The 19,570-nt window shown below is 38.1% G+C and overlaps 2 protein-coding genes across 2 annotated transcripts in view; one reads left to right on the top strand and one right to left on the bottom strand.

The window, feature by feature from the left end:
• HS2ST1 (heparan sulfate 2-O-sulfotransferase 1) overlaps positions 1-18,810 on the bottom strand; it is a 173,649-nt gene extending 154,839 nt beyond the window's left edge. Inside the window, exon 1 of the mRNA XM_033114219.1 lies at positions 18,285-18,810. Coding sequence (XP_032970110.1) covers positions 18,285-18,408 — 124 coding nt within the window. The 5' untranslated portion in view covers positions 18,409-18,810. The remainder of the gene's footprint in view (positions 1-18,284) is intronic.
• Positions 18,811-19,171: 361 nt separating this feature from the next.
• Positions 19,172-19,570, top strand: part of SELENOF (selenoprotein F) — a 31,381-nt gene continuing 30,982 nt past the window's right edge. Inside the window, exon 1 of the mRNA XM_033114218.1 lies at positions 19,172-19,436. Coding sequence (XP_032970109.1) covers positions 19,362-19,436 — 75 coding nt within the window. The 5' untranslated portion in view covers positions 19,172-19,361. The remainder of the gene's footprint in view (positions 19,437-19,570) is intronic.

Below are 19,570 nucleotides of genomic sequence, written 5' to 3'. Positions count from 1 at the left end.
GGTGTGTTTTGTTAAAAAACAATTGAAACTTGGAGGCAGCTTCCTAACATCAAAATACAAAATAATCATAAATTTCTCAGGCATATTTGATCAAGAATCTTGGTGTCAAAACTGATGGCTGAAAAAGGAAGAAAATTCTCACACATGCTACAATGGGATGAAACTTGAGGACATTGTGCTAGGTGAAATAAGTCAGACAAGAAAAGGACAAATACTCTATGACTCCATTTAATGAAGTACCTAGAGTAGCCATGTTCATAGAGACAGAAAGGAAAATTGTGGTTGCCAGGGGCTGGGAGATGAGATAATGGGGAGGTAGTGTTTCATGTGCATGGAGTTGCAGTTTGGAAAGATGACAAAAAGCTTTGACATATTCAACAAGATTAAATAAAATCTTACATATATACAAAAAAGATGAAAAGAGCCCTGGAGATGGATGGTGGTGATGATAGTTGCACAACAATGTGAATATACTCAATGCCATTGAACGGTACACTGAAAAATAGTTAAAATGGCAAATTTTGTTATGTATATTTTACCACAATTAAAAAAAATAGTTTATTAAAATAAAAAGTATAGAGTGAAAGAAAAAAACAAAAAAAACTGATGGCTGAACTAGTTTCAGTCTGACATGGACTTAACAACATAAGCAACTAAGCCAATTACACGGTTGAAGGAGGATTTTATTGATTTTATTTTAATCCAACAACTCAATTTACTTAAAGCTCCAACATCTTTCCCTATATTCAAAATATTTTATTTCTTATCACTGAATACTTAAGATATTGTCCTTTTACATTACACCTTAGAAACTGAAAGAACCACAGACAGCCCTAATTAAATCACAAAGCTCTTCGAAGGAATGAAAATAGGGTAGAATCTCCAACTGTTTACTGAAAACCAAATGAAAATTCACTTTTTTTTTTTTTAATTAAAGGTTACTGGGGTGACAACTGTTAGTGAAGTTACATGGATTTCAGGTGTACAATTCTGTAATACATCATCTATAAATCCCATTGTGTGTTCACCACCCAGAGTCAGTTCTCTTTCCATCACCATATATTTGATCCCCTTTACCCTCATTTACAACCCTCCGCCCCCTTTACCCTCTGGTAACCACTAAACTATTGTCTGTGTCTAAAAATTCACTTTTGCAGTAGGATTTTTGGTTATGATGTTTATGCTATACAGCTAGACTTTTTTTAACAATATATTTTTAAAAGTTACTATTAACTAAAATAACAGGTATACTACAAGGCATACTACAGGTATACTACTATATATAACAAGGCATTATTTTGAAAGCACAATAGTAATAGAGAACTTAATACAGAACTCATTGTCAAAAACAAGTATGCAACACCTACTGACTTATCTACCAGAAAATTATAAACTAGATTGATCAGCCTTTTTCTTATCCTGTTCTGCTTCAGAGCATAATGGGAATACATACCCGGAGTATGTTATCAATGAACCAAAAACATCTCATAATTATATTCATTAAGCCCAGCTTAAACGTAACTTATAATTAGAAATATACCAAGAGCTAGTCTGCACCCGCATGGCCACTTAGCCTCAAATCCATAACCATTCTGAGAAAAATTTAAGGTATTTTCCAACAGAGTTCCTCTTTCCCAGCCCAGACATCTGATGATTGTCTAACCTCATTTCTGTGTGCTTAACTACACAAATCACTTATTTCTAGCTATGTCACAAACTTAGGGAAAAATAATGGAAAATATAAGGTGATACTAATGTATGATTCCTAAATTCCTGTGGAATTTAGGAAAATGGGCGTTACTTCCCCTCTGAATCTAGTTTTAAATGGCTATATAAGTACCAAATTAATTTGCAATTTTTCAAACCACCATCTTCCAAAAGGAAAATCTAACAATTTCAATTAAAAAGGGTTGTCCCTGATACTTTATAATATCCATAGGTTCAGTACAACCTAAGTACCTTTAGCAAGACTTATATCATGCAAAGTTGAAAATCTGGTATCATATAGTTATGCATCACTTAACAACGGGGATATGTTATAGGAAATGTGATGTTAGGCAATTTTGTCATTGTGCAAACATCATAGAGTGCACTTGCGCAAACCTAGATGGTGCAGCCTACTACACACCTACGTGACATGGTGCAGCTTATTGTTCCTAGCTTACAAACCTGCAGCATGTTACTGCACTGAATAACACAGACAACTGTAATACAATGGTATTTGTATAACTAAACATATCTAAACATAGAAAAGGTGCACAAAAATACAGTATAATAAAGATAAAAAACCTGTATAGGGTTCTTACCATGAACGGAGCTTGCAGGACTGGAGGTCGTTCTGGGTGAGTGAATGAGAGGTGAGTGAATGTGAAGGCTAGGACACGACTGTACACTGCTGTAGACTCGAGAAACACTGTGCACTTAGGCTACACTGATTTGCAAAATATATCTTTCTTTTTTCAATAATAAGTTAACCTTAGCTTACTGTTCCTTTTTTACTTTATAAACTTTAAAAGTTTTTAATTTTTCAACCCTTTTGTAATAACACTTAGCTTAAAACACAAATATTGTACAGCTCTATAAAAACATTTTCTTCTTTATATTCTTATTCTATAAATTTCAAACTTTTTTTAAAATTTCTAAATGTTTTGTAAAAAACTAAGACACAAACACATACATTAGCCCAGGCCGACACAGGGTCAGGATCTGCAATATCACTGGCTTCCGCCTCCACGTCTTGTGCCACTGTCTTCATGAGCAATAACATGCATGGAGCTGTCATCTCCTATGATAATAACACCTTCTTCTGGAATCCTTCCTGAAGTATCTGCATGAAGATCCTTCTGAGGAGGTGTCACTCTTTTCAGAAATATGTCCACGGTGGTTTGCTTCCTTTGTTTCTTCTTTTTCATCATAGATTTGCTTGTAAGCAGGTAATACACCGTGAACATTCCTCTCCATTAATGAAAACCTTTCAGTGTTGGGTTTCATGTTTTAAAACTTTTTAAGGAGCTTGTTGAGGTCTGCAAAAGCTTCTGCTTCACTGTGAATCTTCTTGGGGGTTCTTTTTCTTTCTTTCGTTTCCTTTTCTCTTGCCTCTTCTTCCTCTATGCATTCCTGTTCCAGTTCCAACAACTCCTTAGTCACTTCCTCAGGAACCACATCAAGGAGCTGCTCAATGTCATCCTCATCCACACACAGGATAAAGCTGCTTGTCGTCTCAAGCACAGCCTTGTTTATTTTTGCAACCTCCTTATCCTTGGCAAATCCTTTGAAGTCATAGATGAACCTCTTAAGTGTCTTCTTCCAGATGATATTTATACACTCCTTGGTGATATCATCCAAGACCGAGCAAGGCTGTTGATGCGGTCACAGGTGTTCTCATCCTTCCAGAATTACATCAGTGTCTTACTCAGTCACAACGATAGCCTGGGCAAAGACCCTCCTCAGGAAGCAGGCTTTCAAAGCTGCTGTAACTGTTGCATTATCAACAATAAGCAAAATCTTGAAAGGTATGTTCTCCAAACAGTACGTCTACATTTTGCAGGTATAGAAATTCAGGAGGGCGTCTTGGAAGAGGAGGGTGGGTCATCCATGACGTCTTACTGCTTCTGTGGTACACTGGCAGCGTGTGCTTACTAATATGTTTGAAGACCATGGGCTTTTCACTGTGCCAGATCACAAAGGGTTCCAATCTGTAGCCTGCAACACGGCCCCCAAGCAATACTGTTAAGGATAACAAATCTGGCATTTACTTGGCCTCCTTACAGAGATGAAAGTATTTTCAGGCAACCATTTCCAGAATAAAGAATTTTCACCCATATTAGATGTATGCTGTAATTTTCCTCCATAATCAGCTTACCGTTTCCAAAACTTCTTCAGATGCCTTCACATCAGCAGTCAGACTCACCACTCACTTTCACATCACGCAATGAAGAACAATCTTTGAATCCTTTACACCTCCCTAAGCTAGCAGTGAATTCAACAGCATAGTCAGATTCAGCCTCTTTTTTGACCATTACAAATACACTTTTTGCATTGGCCATGATCATCACGGTACTGAGAGGGACATGCTTCTGGGTCTGGTCTTTAATCCAGGACATTAGAAGATTCTCCATGTCCAATATAGGCCCTTCTTGGATTTTTGTTAGTCTCCTTGCCTTCAATGAAGATCCTTTAACAGCTCTGTCCCTTTATTCTTGTTCTTCAAGAACGCAGCTATCGTGGAATGAGACATGCCTGAATGGTGAGCAATAACCATCACTGATAATCTATCATCATCGTCTTAATCACTTTTGTTTCCAGGTCAATCACTCAATGTGGCCTCTTATTGGCAACATTAGCAATGGATTTAGCATGCTAGGCGCCATGATAAATGAAACAATATGAGATTAAATCAAGCACAAGAAAAAATGAAGCAATCAAGAGACATGGTAAACATGAGATGTATGAGGCTACTGGTGTAACATGCATACTGTTTTATAGCAAACTTTTAAAATATGAAGAGTACACAATAAAATAACAATTAAAAGTATAGTATAGTAAATACATGAACCAGTAACATAGTCATTTATTATCATTGTCAAGTATTATGCATTGTATATAATTATATGTGCTAAATTTTTACACCACAAGCAGCACAGGTTTGTTTACACTAGCATTACTACAAACATATGAGTAATGCATTGTGCTAAGATGTTAAGACAGCTATGACCTCACTAGGCAATAGCAATTTTTCAGCTCCATTATAATCTTATGGAACCACCATCGTAGATGTGGTCCGTTGTTGACCAAAATGTCATTATGCAGCACATGACTGTAATAATGTTCACTTTTAAGGTAAACTAGGTGCATTTGCTGCAGATGCAACATAATGATTATAGCTACTATGAGCACCATTATCCCTTAGGATTCCCTTCTCTAGTCCTCAGCTTGGAATAAGGGTATTACTGAAGAAAAGACGCTTCTGAAAGGCTATCCATGCACCTACACCCAGCAATGATGTGACCAGTTAGCTCAAGAACCATACTATCAAGAAAAGCAGAAAAATCTTTTGGAGCCAAATACCTCATTGGCCAATCTGAAAGAGCTTCCATCCTGCACTCAGTTGCATCTAAAGGGATACAGTAAGGACTGCTTTCTTGAAGTTAAAATAAAATTCGTAACACGCAAAAGAATTTTAGTTAATTTAAGTCCACTTGAAACTTCCAGGAGGAAGGAAGGAGGTGGGACTATCATAGATAAGACCTGCCTCTAACTTTCAGTAAACAATGTACTAAGGGCCTGTGCTCAACTCCTTGCAAGACATTAAGAGGAAATGGAGAAGGATAAAGTAAGATTTCTCTATATTCATTTGAACGGTGTGGACAGAAAAGTGGCCACATGTTAAACCTGACAAGCTCAGGAGACTGAAAATAACTACATAGGATGACGTGAACATAAAAATTCCTAACTAAAAGTGGGTCATGGCAGGCAGTCACATCCTTGGCCTTTAGCTTCCTTGACAAAGGTCAATCTTTACCTTAAGTGAGCCTGTCTATTGTCTTTTATTCACCTAAGATAACATCCTTGGAATGTCAGTAATCCCTTTTTCTGAACCAGATTAGGAAACTACAGAATCCCTCATTATTATTCTTATCCTGATTACCATCTCGAAGTGCTATAAAAAGCGAACTATTAACTATCCTGTACCCAACTATGTGAAAGAAGTACCTGTCTCTCCAACTTACTCTCTTATCCAATCCCAGAGATTTCCCCACTTTGCTTTCTCCCACTCCCTTAACCTACCACCAGTGTATTTCATATAACCCTCCTCCTTTGATTCTATGTATAAAATAAGCTGCAAACCGTGAGTTTACAGAGCATTTTCTCAATCCATTGAGATTTTACTTCCCAGCAAATGTCGTCAGTTTGGCTCAAATAAACTCTTATAAGCTTTTTCTTAAGCTGGATGTTTTTTCATCGACAATGGTCAATTATAATTCAAATTATCCAACTTCACTACTTTCCCCAAAGTCAACCAGGGGACACACAATCAAAGATAACTAGGCCACCTGGCTTCCATTTCTAGCCATGGTGGAGTAATAGGGGATTTATCCTCCTATACGAAACAACTGAAAAAGACTAGATAAGATATACAATGATTTTCAGATACTGGACATTAGACAGGAAATCAATGCAGGATGGTGATCACTGAGAGAGAGAAAGGAAATTACGTGAGTCATATGACTCCCTAAGAGTTTCCAGGCTACAGCAGAGTGAGAGAACTCAGAGCCCAACAGTCTCCCTTAATTAAAAAGTCAGAATTGGGAGTTCAGGGAGGCCAAGGCAGCTGGAGTTTCCTGGGCAGTGCACTCAAGAGGACAAACCAGCCCAAGAAAATTTTCAGCAAAGATCAGTGCATACCTGTGAAGAAATTGAGGCCACCCAAAAGGGACAGGTAAAACAATCTGAGGTTCACACAACCACCATTCCCACCAGCCAGCATGGAAAAACTGTGTAATACACAGGGCGTTCGGCAGAGTACTCTGAAAGGAACTGCAAGGGTACTGCCTCATTAGGAGCAAAATTAACCCTGGTACCACCTAACAAACTTGAAAGCAAAACCTCAAAAGGATTAAACTGTTTCTAAGTGACCTGAATGTGTCCCAAAACAAAGCTTAAGAATATTTATACTCTTATGAAAATACCCAGCACCTAACAGGATACATGTATTTCATAATGTCTAGCATCAAATTAAACATTACTAGTCAAGTAAAGAAGTAGGAAAATACGATCTGTAAGAGGAAAGCAAATTAAAAGAAAGCAACCCAGAAATGACACAGATGATAGATTAATACACAAGAACAACAAAAGAGTTACAACAATATTCCATTTGTTCAAGAAACTTAAGGAAAGTAAGAGCATGTTAAGGAGAGGAATTGATTTTTTAAAGATCCAAAATGAACTTCTAGAAATGGGGGAAAATAGTGCCTGAGATGAAATTAAAAGTGGATTACACATTGCAGAAAAAAGGGTTAGTAGACTGAAGACAAAGCAATAAAAATGATCCAAAATGATACAAAAGAAAAAAGACTGGGAAAAATGAACAAAACATCCTTGAATGGTGAAAAACTTATGTAGTCAATATATGTGTACATAATTTGAGTTCCTGAAGGAGAAGAGAAAGGGTACATAAAAACTAGTTGAAGAAAAATGGCCAAATCATTCCAAATTTAATGAAAAGTATAAATCCAAAACTCCAAGAAATTCAATCAAACCCAAAGCATAAAAAACATGAAAAAAACTACAGCAAGTCACATTATAATTAAATGACTTAAAACCTAGTGAAAATCTTAAAAGTAGGCAAAGTTAAAAAAAAAATTATGTACAGCCAAAGAAAAGATAAAAATAACAGCAGCCTTTTCAGCAGAAATACAAACACAAGAGAAAAGACAAAGGAGCAGCATCTTTAAAGTAACATTTTTAAAGGAAAAATGTCAACCTAGAATTCTATACCCAGAAAAAATATCTCTTAAATACTAAGGCAAATATATATAATTTCTTCAGACATTCAAAGGTGAAAAGAATTCATCACTAGTAGACTTTCAGTATAAGTAATTTTAAAAGAAATCCTTCAGGGGGGCCGGCCCAGTGGCTCAGGTGGTTGGAGCTCCATTCTCCTAACTCTGAAGGCAGCCGGTTCGATTCCCACATGGGCCAGTGGGCTCTCAACCACAAGATTGCCAGTTCAATTCCTCGAGTGCCCCAAGGGATGGTGGGCTCCGCCCCCTACAACTAAGATTGAACACGGCACCTTGAGCTGAGCTGCCTCCCGGATGGCTCAGTTGGTTGGAGCGCGTCCTCTCAACCACAAGGTTGCCGGTTCGACTCCCGCAAGGGATGGTGGGCTGCGCCCCCTGCAACTAGCAACGGCAACTGGACCGGGAGCTGAGCTGCACCCTCCACAACTAAGACTTAAAGGACAACAACTTGAAGCTGAACGGCACCCTCCACAACTAAGATTGAAAGGACAACAACTTGACTTGGAAAAAAGCCCTGGAAGTACACACTGTTCCCCAATAAAGTCCTGTTCCCCTACCCCAATAAAATCTTTTAAATAAATAAATAAATAAATAAATAAATAAATAAATAAATAAATAAAAAATAAAAGAAATCCTTCAGGATGAAGGAAAAATGGTACCAGATGGAAATGTGCATCTACGCAAAGGAATGAAGAGCACTGTAAATGAATAATGTACGAGTAAATATAAAATACTGAAAAAAATTTTTTTACTCTCAATAGAAGATTGTTTAAAAATATCAATATATGCAGGACTTATATGTTGAAGTAAAATATATAATAACAATAGCAAAAAGCTAGAAGACGGTAAATGGAAGTACAATAATTAAGGTTATTATGCTATACATTAAGTAGTATAATGTATACCATAAACCCTAAAGCAACCACTAAAAATCAAAAGAAAGAGCACTGCTAATAAGTCACCAAATGAGATGAAATGGAATAAAAAATACTCAGTTAATCCTAAAAAAAAGCAGAAAAAGAGGAAAAGGGGAACAGGGAACAGATGGAACAAACAGAAATCTAATAATGTAGGAGATACAAGGTGTGACAATTAAGTTCACGAACTTGTTGAAACGATGTTGCTAATCTTTTTTGATATCAGAGGGATTATTCATTATGAATTTGTACCAGCTGGACAAACAGTTAACCAAGTTTACTATTTGGAAGTGTTGAAAAGGCTGCGTGAAAAAGTTAGATGACCTGAACTTTTCGCCAACAAGTCATGGCTCTTGCATCATGACAATACACCAGCTCACACAGCACTCACTGTCTGTGAGGGAGTTTTTAGCAAGTAAACAAAGAACTGTATTTTTAGCCAGTAAACAAAGAACTGTATTTTTAGCCAGTAAACAAAGAACTACTCACCTGATCTAGCCCCCAATGACTTCTTTCTTTACCCGAAGATAAAGGAAATATTGAAAGGAAAACATTTTGATGACATTCAGGACATCAAGGGTAATACGATGACAGCTCTGATGGCCATTCCAGAAAAAGAGTTCCAAAATAGCTTTGAAGGGTGGATTAGGTGCTGGTGTTGGTGTGTAGCTTCCCAAGGGGAGTACTTCGCAGGTGACCACAGTGATATTCAGCAATGAGGTATTTAGCACTTTTTCTAGGATGAGTTCGAAAACTTAATTGTCTGACCTCGTATAAACCCAAACATATCAATAATTACATTAAAAGTAAATGCTCTAAATACCCCCATTTACAAGGGAGATTCTGAAGTTGGATGGAAGCCGCAACTACATGCTGCCTACAAGAAATCTACTTTAAATAAAAAGACACGAAAAAATGGGAAAATACTCCATGCTGATGTTAGTCAAAAGAAAACTGGAGTGGCTATATTAATATCCGACCAAGTAGGTTTCAGAGCAAAGACTACTACCAAGGACAAAAAAGGTCATTTCATAGTAAAAAAAGGGATGACTTAATCAAGACATAACATTCCTAAACATTCATGCACCTAATCACAGTACTTCGAAATACATGAAGCAAAAAGTAACAGAACTTCAAGGAGAAATAGATAAATCTACAATTATCACCAGAAATTTGAAAACCACTCTCTATAATTGATGGAACAAGTAGGCAGAAAGAAAATCAAGGATATAGAATACAAGAACAACTTTACCAACCAACTTGTCCTACCTGACATTTACAGCATACTCCACCCAAAAACTGAATATACATTTTTCACTCTAACACAGAACATTTACCAAAACAGTTTATATTCTGAATCATAAAACAAGCATAAATAAATTTTAGGATTCAAAAAATTCAAATGTATGCTCCCCTTTCCATAGTAGGCTGGTGTAACTGGTGACTGCAAGCTAAAAACCCCATTTCCCAGGCTCCCTCCTTGTATATAGATGGTGACTGCTCCTCATGAATAAACTCTAGGTAAAAGAGGCCAAAGAAGTTTAGAATGGGGGACCTCATCTTTGTCTTGTCTCTTCCCTAGGCTGACAGCAGAGAACTCTGAAGTCTGAGGGGATGGCAGAAGTACATGACAGAAGGTATCCAAGACCCTGAATCACCCATGTAGAGGAATCTCATCTATCAAAATGATAACCTAATACATGAATGAGAATTAAAAAGTTATTTACTGTGTTTAGCCAATAAATTGTGGACTTTGTTTTAAAAGCAACTAGCATTACTCTAATACAGGAAGCTTCTAAAGAGTTTTATGCAGAGGAGTGACATGATTTGATTTACATTTTAAAAAGATTGCTCTGTTATGTTAAGAATAGTTTGTAAGGAGGCAAATGTGGAAGGAGACAGACTAGTTAAGACATGACAGCAATCCAGGGAAGAGATGGTATCTTGAATTAGGGTGATAATAGTACAAGAATTGAGTAGTAGTCATATTCTAGAAATATTTTGAAGGTAAAGCTAACAAGATTTTTCTGACAGATTAAATGGAGAGTGTGAGAAAAAGAAAAGTCAAGTAAACCCTTAGAAATTGGAAAGATGGAGCTGCCAATCAACTGAGACATGGAAGGTCAGAGATAAAATGGGTTAGATGGGGTGAAGAAGTGGACAGAGATATCAGAAGATCAATTTTGAACACTGAGTTTGAGACGTCTATCAATTACTCAAAGAAAATTTCAAGCAGGCAGCGAAATTACATCAATCTAATGTTTAGGAAATAGGTTTGAATTAGAAATACACACCGTGTGTCCCCGAAAATAAGACCCGGCCAGACAACCCGCTCTAATGAATCTTCTGGAGAAAAAATTAATATAAGACCCGGTATTATATTATATAATATTATATTATATTATATAAGAATAGGTCTTATATAATAGTAAAATAAGACCGGATCTTATATTGATTTTTGCTCCAAAAGACGCAGTAGAGCTGATTGTCAGGCTAGGTCTTATTTTCAGGGAAACACGGTGTTTGGAAATTGTCCACATATAAATCACCAACTAAAGAAGAGTAAATAGAAATGAGTTCCAAGAACTGATCCCTGGGATATTCTGACATTAAGAGGTTGAGGAGAAAAAGGAAAATCTAACACAGGAGACAGAGACAGGACCAGTGAGGTGGGAAGAAAGCCAAAAGTACGGCATCTTGGAAGCCAAGTAAAGAAAGTCGATCAAAACAGAGGAACTGATCAACTGTGTCAAATTCTGATAGGTCCAGTAAGACAAAGACTAAAAATTGCTCATTGGTAATTCTATTCTTAATATTTTGAAGAACCTCCACACTGCCTTCCATAGCGGCTGCACCAATCTGCATTCCCACCAACAGTGGATGAGGGTTCCTTTTTCTCCACAGCCTCTCCAACACTTGTTACTATTTGTCTTGTTGATGATAGCCATTCCAACTGGGGTGAGGTGGTATCTCCTTGTGGTTTTTATTTGCATTTCTCTGATGACTAGCGATGTTGAACATTTTTTCAAACGTCTATTGGCCATTTATATGGCTAATACAATAATGTTCAACATTTCTTCTCTTTGAAGAAATGTCTCTTCAGGTCCTCTGGCCATTTTTTAATTGGATTGTTTGTTTTTTTTTGTTGTTGAGTTGTACGAGTTCCTTATATGTTTTGGATATTAGCCCCTTACTGGAGGCATTTGCAAAAATCTTCTCCCATTCGGTTCGTTGCCTCTTTATTTTGTTGATGGTTTCTTTTGCTGTGCAGAAGCTTTTTAGTTTGATATAGTCCCATTTATTCATTTCAGTTTTTACTTCCCTTGCCTCTGAGGTCAAATTCATAAAACCCTATTTGAACCCAAGATCCATAAGTTCAGTAAGTTTTCTTCTATGCAGTTTATTGTTTCAGGTTTTATGTTTAGGTCTTTGATCCATTTTAAGTTAATATTGGTATATGGTGACAGATAGCAGTCCAGTTTCATTCTTTTGCATGTGGCTTTCCAATTCTCCCAGCACCATTTATTGAAGAGGCTGTCTTTTCTCCATTGTATGTTTTTGGCTTCTTTGTTGAAAATTTTCTGTCCATATTTACATGGGTTTGTTTCTGGGTTCTCAATTCTATTCCATTGATCTGTGTGTCTGTTTTTCTGCCAATACCATACTGTTTTGATTATTGTTGTTCTGTAGTACAAGCTGAAGTCAGGGACTGTGATACCTCCAGCATTTTCTTAGGATTGCTTTGGCTATTCGGGGTCTTTTGTGGTTCCATACAAATCTGATGATATTTTGACCCAGCCATCCTTCTCCTGGGTATCTACCCAAAAAACCTGAAAACATTTATCCATAAAGGTATATGTGCTCCAATGTTCACTGCAGCTTTATTTACGGTGGCCAAGACATGTAAGCAACCAAAGTGTCCTTCGATAGATGAATGGATAAAGAAGTTGTGGTATACATACACAATGGAATACTATTCTTCCATAAGAAAAGATGAAATAGTGCCATTTGCGACAACATGGAGGGATCTTGAGATTATTATCCTAAGCGAAGTAAATCAAACAGAAAAAGTCGAGAACCATAAGGAATATAAAACTGAAAGCAACAAAGGAACAAGACAAACAAACAAAAACTCACAGACAATAGTTTAGTGGTTACCAGAGGGTAAGGAGGGAAAGGGTAGTAGATGAAGGTAAATGGGATCAAATATAGGGTGATAGAAGGAGCATTGACTCTGGGTGGTGAACATACAACGTGATATATAGATGATGTATTACAGAATTGTACACTTGAAACCTATGTAACTTTACTAACCATTGTCACCCCAATAAACTTTAATTTTAAAAAAATTGCTCATTGGTCAAGAAAGTATTGTTCTGTTTTTTGTTGTTGTTGGGAAAATAACATGTCAACATGCTAACGAGAATAATCCAGCAGAAAGGAAATTATGATTATAGGAGAATGAGGGAAAATTTCTGGAACCATGTCTTTAAGAAGTTGAGGTAACAGGATTAGATGCACAAGTGCCCAATAAGCATTTAATCTATAGTTAACAGAGTACATGAATTACAGTTACAGAGTACATAAATACAGTTACAAAGTACATAAATACACTTACAAGTTACATGAATACATATACTTGTAAATAACGAGGCTATAGTGAACTGTGATTATAAAGTCCATCTATAAGGGTATCCCTCAAAAGTGGTCTTTCTAGAGAGCAGTACTTGAATATTCATTATTATTTCCATTCAGTAATTGTCAAAAAGCTATTAGAAGGCTCAACAAAGTGGAAGAGAGACATCCTGGGATTACTTTAATTGAGATTAACTGTTTCCAGTAACCACTCCATGGCAGTAGATATTCTAGCTACATAGGACTCATAAGTGAGGCACCAATGAGCAATTCTAGAATAACGGCATTCCCATTACTCAGCCTTCTAAACAGTCACCACTGTGAGGTTTTCAAACAATTGCAGAAGTAGAGAAATCTGTCATTCTTTGGACTATTTCAACGGTATTGTTGTATGGCTTCAGGCACTTGTAAAAACTACCAAATTCCAAACAGCTGTCTCAACTTTGGCCCTAGAGTTAGTTCATTAATTTAGCAGGGTTAAGAAGCTGCTGAGGAACATAATTTTCACCAATGAAAATGGGTACATAATCCATTCTGAGTTACTGTCCTTATTTAAAAGATTATGTCCTAAAGCATTTATAAGCTTATGTAGTGGTGTTTTAGGCATACGAACAACAAATATTATTTTAAATTCATAGGCCCTATAGAAAATAAAATTATCAAGCCCATAATTCTAACATTTATGTAACAAAAGTTTCATTGCACTATTCCAACAGTCAGCATTAGCAAGAGGTGTGGTCTTGAGATTTAGAAAGAACTATTTTGTAAAAAAGCAACAAATGCTGACATGCACAGCTCTAAGTAAACAGCTAAGTAACTAGTAAGCTAAGTAACAGTTTTCATTTTGACTCCAGTCATCTTCCATCTCATTAGGAAAATTAAGTATACATTTTAATAAAATGAAGTATTTTCAATGTAACACCCAAAGAAATTTTTCATAACTAACGTCCTTGTATCCTAAATGTAACTCATAAACCGTATGTTGTAATATGTTAATACTAAAAGCAAACAAACAAAAACACACTCCATTAAACATGAACCATCTACTACAAATCAGTGATTCTTACCATTAATCTCACACTCCTTTGCAGATCAGATGAAAGCTATGCATATAATTTCAGGGAATTCATGAATGCCTTGAAGCCTATCTATGGGTCTCTGAGGTTTAAAGAATCTCTGATTAACAGAAAAGAATGGAGTCCAAAATCGATCCAAGAACATACGAAAACTATATATGAATAAAAGAACTATAACATACAATGAAAAAAATGGATTCTTCATTAACATAATATTTACCTAAATGGCTATTCACAGAGAAATTACAATAAATCTCTATAAACATGAATGCTTTAAAAAGTTAAATGTAAAAAAAAACAAATTATAAAATACTATAACAAAATATAGAGAATGTACATAATCTCGGTTGGGAGAAGTCTTCTTAAACAACGTAAGAAACATACTTGCCTAGATTGATAGACTTGACTATAAATTTTATAACTTCTGTATAAGGCTTTAGCCTTTTAGATCAGGCTCTGGAGTGGACTCCCTCAGTTGAGGGGTCCTCTGGGCAGTGAGAGACCAATGGAAAAAATACACCATTAAGTCAAAGGGCAAATGACAGACTTGGAGAAAAACAGATGTAAAACACATGACAGATAAAAGATTACTAATTCTAATATTTAAAAAAACTAAACATTGGTAAGATAAACTACCAATAGACAAACGAAACTGAACTAACAAGTAAATGATATTCAACCTAATTAGAAGTTGAGGAAATGTAAATTAATGCAACAATATATCATTTCACAGCTTTAGACTGGCAAAAATTAAAAGCTTACAGCATTCAGTATTTGTGAGCTGGCAGCGTAGATTATAATAACCTTTTGGAAAATAATTTTTTTGGAAAGTAGATTTTTAAATCTATTAAAGTATAAAATACATATATCTTTTGTCCCAGCAATCCCACAGATAGAATTTATCCTAGTGAAAATGATAACCAACACATAAGGAGTTAAGTGGGCATACAAGGATGTTTCTTGTAACATTTTTTAATAATACCAAGAAAGGAAAGGAAAGAAAAAGAAAAAAAAAAGGTGTGGGGGCGGGGGTGGACTGAATGTCCACTATTGACATAAATGGCTTAATAATTTATGATACATGCATACTATGCAGTATTATACAGCTATTAGAATAAGTCAAATGTGTATGTATTGACTTGGAAAGATGTCTATGGTACTATATGACAAAGAAAGAAAGATACAGAGTAACATGTATACTATGATCCCATATTCATTTTTAAAAAATACTGTGACATTGGGGGTATTTTTAAGAATTCCTGTGTATATATACTTAATTTCCCAAGTGGTCACGTAAGTTTTGAACACATCTATTCCTCTAGTAGAGATTTCACCATCAAAACACTCTCAAATCAAGGGATGTAAGGCATTATCAAACAATACAATCTTTTGGAATCTTCTACAAAAAGAAGATAATAAAAACTACTATTAAGAGCAAAAATGTTTAATAGTTTTTCTAATGCCAAAATAAAAAATGCTTTTTAATATTGTGATTTTACACTTACAGAAAACAACCACGGACTTTTTTTTCCTGTAGCAGAAATAAGCTATCTATTTCAGTCGCTTCATTGGGTAATATAATTATGTTCATTATACAGATATAAACAAGGGGCAGACAACATTACACTAAACCAATTCCTTTGTGTCAGAAATTGGATTTTCTCAGAATGATATTCATTCTTAGCAATAAATGCTGTTAAACACTGGCATTACAGTTTAAAAATTCTATTCAAACTGCCAAACCTTAGTGTAACGTTAACAAAGTCCCAAGCAGTCTGGTATATTTAAAGGAACACTTGCCTTGAAATCAGACATACCTGGGTTCCAACACTGGTTCTGACACTTAATAGCTATGTGGTCAAGTTAGAGAATCTTCAAGCCTGTTCCTGCATCTGTAAAAATGGCTTTCTATGGTGTTCGTGGAAGATCAAATAAGAATTATCACATATGAAAGTGCCTAGTACTGAGACTGGTTGTCAAACTTCCTTCTGTCTTTGTTTCCTAAGAATATTACTAACTGGCAGCATTTATTTTAGTACTGCCTTTTATATGACTTTTTTTTAATCAAAATATTGCTGATAAAAAGTTATAATTTGCCATGTTTCTGCATCTCCAGAGAATTATTAATTCCTTCAAGTGCTTTGTATTTGAGGCTCCTTTTCTTGGCTCATTTTTGAGAATTATTTAGTTTGATCTACATTTACTATTTCTGGTGGAATTTAAAGGTTTATTTTAAAATATCACCAAAAAACCCCAAAACATTGTTTTCTACCTGTGGCTTTCTACATTTCCAGATAACTCTTTTTTTTAAATCATTCAGGTTGTGCCTGTGGAAACCACATTCAAGTATTATGAAAAAAAAATGTTAGGCACGAAAGAAAATAAAAAACTGAGGTTACCCTAACCCACCGTAATGTATCTAAGAAATCCATATGGTAATACAACAAAGAATAAGTACAAATTTAACATAACTTTCAAATGTCTCTAAGAGGAGTCATTTTTTTTCCTGTAAAAATGATCATTAATGAGGCTAGAATATGACCCTGAATGCTGCTAAACGGATCCAAACAAAAAGAAAAAGCATATTGGCCAACCTTCAACATTTAGAGTGACTATTTTTCCATCATATAAGATATATATTAATAAAATCATAGTATATAAATTTGATATCTCTTCAAAACTGTATAGGGTAAGTTTTACCCTAGAGTTGAGGACTGGAATTATCCTTAGCTCCTCTTCGACTTTTGTTGAACTTCTGTTAGATCTGATTGATGCTCTTTGATAAACATCTTCGTAAAATGTCTCCAAGGCTTTTGTCTACCAAAACTGCAAATGATCAGCTACTACTTGTAATATTACAATTATTTTCTGATACATTTTCTAAATACTAATCATCACCCACAGCATCTAGCTATTCTTAGTCTAAATTATACTGCTGCTGGTATTTTATTGCTTGCTTCTCAAACAAGTATTTAAAATGATGCTGAGGTGAAAGTGTACGCATAAAAATACTTCATATTAATTTTCCATATTGAAATTACAGCCTCTTGAGCTGACTTTTAAGTGTCTTGTACATTTTTAAATCAAAATGTATCGCTGACATTCTTTTAACACTCCCTCCCCATCCCAAGCTCCTCCCAAATGCCCAAGTTTTCCACTAACATGAAAGTACCTATTAACCTGTGCATTTTTCTGGTCTTTCATAACTTCACTATCCAACTTTTTGGACTTCAGACTTCTTCTCCCATTCAAGTAAGCACTGTTAACTCCTTAAGGTACTAAACCATATGGTTAACTTTTTGCATAATCGTACTTTTCCTTTCATAAACTTTAATCTCAATAATTCCCCTTCAGTGTTCCCACCTCTTCTAAATTCACACCAACACTGCCGCGAAGCAATGCACATACATGGTATATCCTTATCTTAACCCGAAATATTAATCAGGTTGGCGCCACTAAAAAACAATTTATATGCCTGGATGCCTCGTTTCACTACGTCGTTGAAGCGTTGGATTTGCTTTCCTGTCCTACCTGGGCAGCCCATTTTCTCCCGTCAGTTGTGTGGTCCCTTGCTGCCCCCAGCACAAGAGTGCAACTCACTACAGCGTATTTCTTTCACTCACCATCATTCCTAGCAACTCCCTCCATTTCTGCGCATCTGTCCCTTAGTGAACCTCCCCATTCCCAAAAGACTCCGTATCCAGGTGCCCACTTCTCAAATGAGAATACGCGTCGCCTGACATTGCCGGGCTTTTTGGACGGCTGCTAAGAGAACACCCAGGCTGGGCGTTTCTGTCTCCTCCAGCAGTACCCGCTCCCCACCGAGTTCGGTCTTCTCGCGCTCTCTCCCTGTGGAATGCCTACTTTGGGGTAACCCTTTGGCTCCGAGCCCAACCTTGCAACCTCTGCCCCGTGACCTCGCGAGCCCAGCACGCCACTCAAGCTTAATTCACCCTTCTCGGAGCCTGTGCTCTCGATGTCCCCAGCCCCAGCTCTCTCTGCAGCCGCTTTCAGCCTCCTGCCCCGACCAAGACCTCCTGTTAGACGAACGCCCACTTGCTCCGGGTGCAACACCTCCCTGGCCCGGCCCCTTCCACACCACTCACTCCGCCCGGAGTGGCTCTGCTCCTCACCTAGCTTCGATCGGGACTCCTCCAGCTTCTGGATTTGGTTCTCCAAGAAGAGCATTGCCACCGCGAAGGCCACCACCGCCAGCAGCTGCAACTTGGGCGGCATCATAATCCTGAGGAGCCCCATGAAACACGCTGCTCGGGATCAAGACATACCGCGGGGGGCGGGGAGCGGGGCCCCAGAGGCGAGGGAGACGCCGGCAGGAGCCCACCGAGCGGGTAGAAAAGGCAAGGAGAGCGCGACAGCGGGAGAACCACCGCAGCGACCCCCCTTCTTGCCTCCCCAGTCCCCCGCCCCCAGGCACCAGCACCAACGCCGCCGGTGCCCGCGTCCCCTCGGCCGACTCAACGGCCGCCCCCCTCCAAAAGCCCGCGCAGCAAACACTGCGCGAAGCGGCTGCCGGGCTCTCGCCTCCCTCTACTGCCTCAGTCACCGACCCCCGTTCCTGCCTGCCTGCCTCGCTCTCTTCCTTCCTTCCCTCCCTCCTTCGCTCGCGGCCGCGCGCTCCTCCACCAGCGATGCGGCTGCGGCTGCGCCGCCCCGGCCCCGCCCCCTGCCCATCCCCCTCCGCTACCACGCGCACGCATCCACGTACGCTGCTCGGCAACCAGAGGCTCCACCCTCTGCTCCCGTTCAGTTGTGCTTATTGGACCGAGGAACCCCGGCGCTTCGCTCTCGGTTCGCGGTACGGTTGGTTTCCTTTGCCATGGGTGTCAACCAAAGAGGCATTCGATTGGATAAACTTGACAAGGAGGCAGGCCGACACTGACGAAGGCGGAGCCTCTTGGCGGCTTGACGAAATGTCGTGTATGAAAGGAAGGAGCCCAAGAGGCACAGATTTGGGGAGTTTAGGAAAGTGCCTGACATGGGTTACCGAAAGGACCCACGACTTTTTACTTATATCGAATGTAAAGACGTTTGATCATCTTTAAACTTCCGTATGCCCTTGTGTAATCTATCTCTGCAGACTAAGAGATTTGATGGCAACCGCCCTTTAGCCTTTTAGATCAGGCTCTGGAGTGGACTCCCCTAGTTGAGGGGTCCTCTGGGCAGTGAGAGACCAACGGAAAACGGTAGCGATGGCGGCTGGGCCGGGTGAATGGCTTGGGCCGGCGTTTGGGCTGCGGTTGCTGTTGGCGTCAGTGCTTCACGCGGTGAGTGGAGATCACCTCCACGGCAACCCCAGAGCGAGAGGGAGGGACTGCTCCGAGGAAGACGGAACATTCTGTTCCTTTGGGAGCCACACTTGAAAAGGGTGGAAGGACTGGGCTTCCTTAGCCTCTGCTGC

The sequence above is a fragment of the Rhinolophus ferrumequinum genome, chromosome 9 (genome assembly GCF_004115265.2).
Source record: "Rhinolophus ferrumequinum isolate MPI-CBG mRhiFer1 chromosome 9, mRhiFer1_v1.p, whole genome shotgun sequence".
NCBI lineage: Eukaryota > Metazoa > Chordata > Mammalia > Chiroptera > Rhinolophidae > Rhinolophus > Rhinolophus ferrumequinum.
Note: the sequence above shows the minus strand (reverse complement) of the source record. Positions and strands in the feature narration are given on the sequence as shown.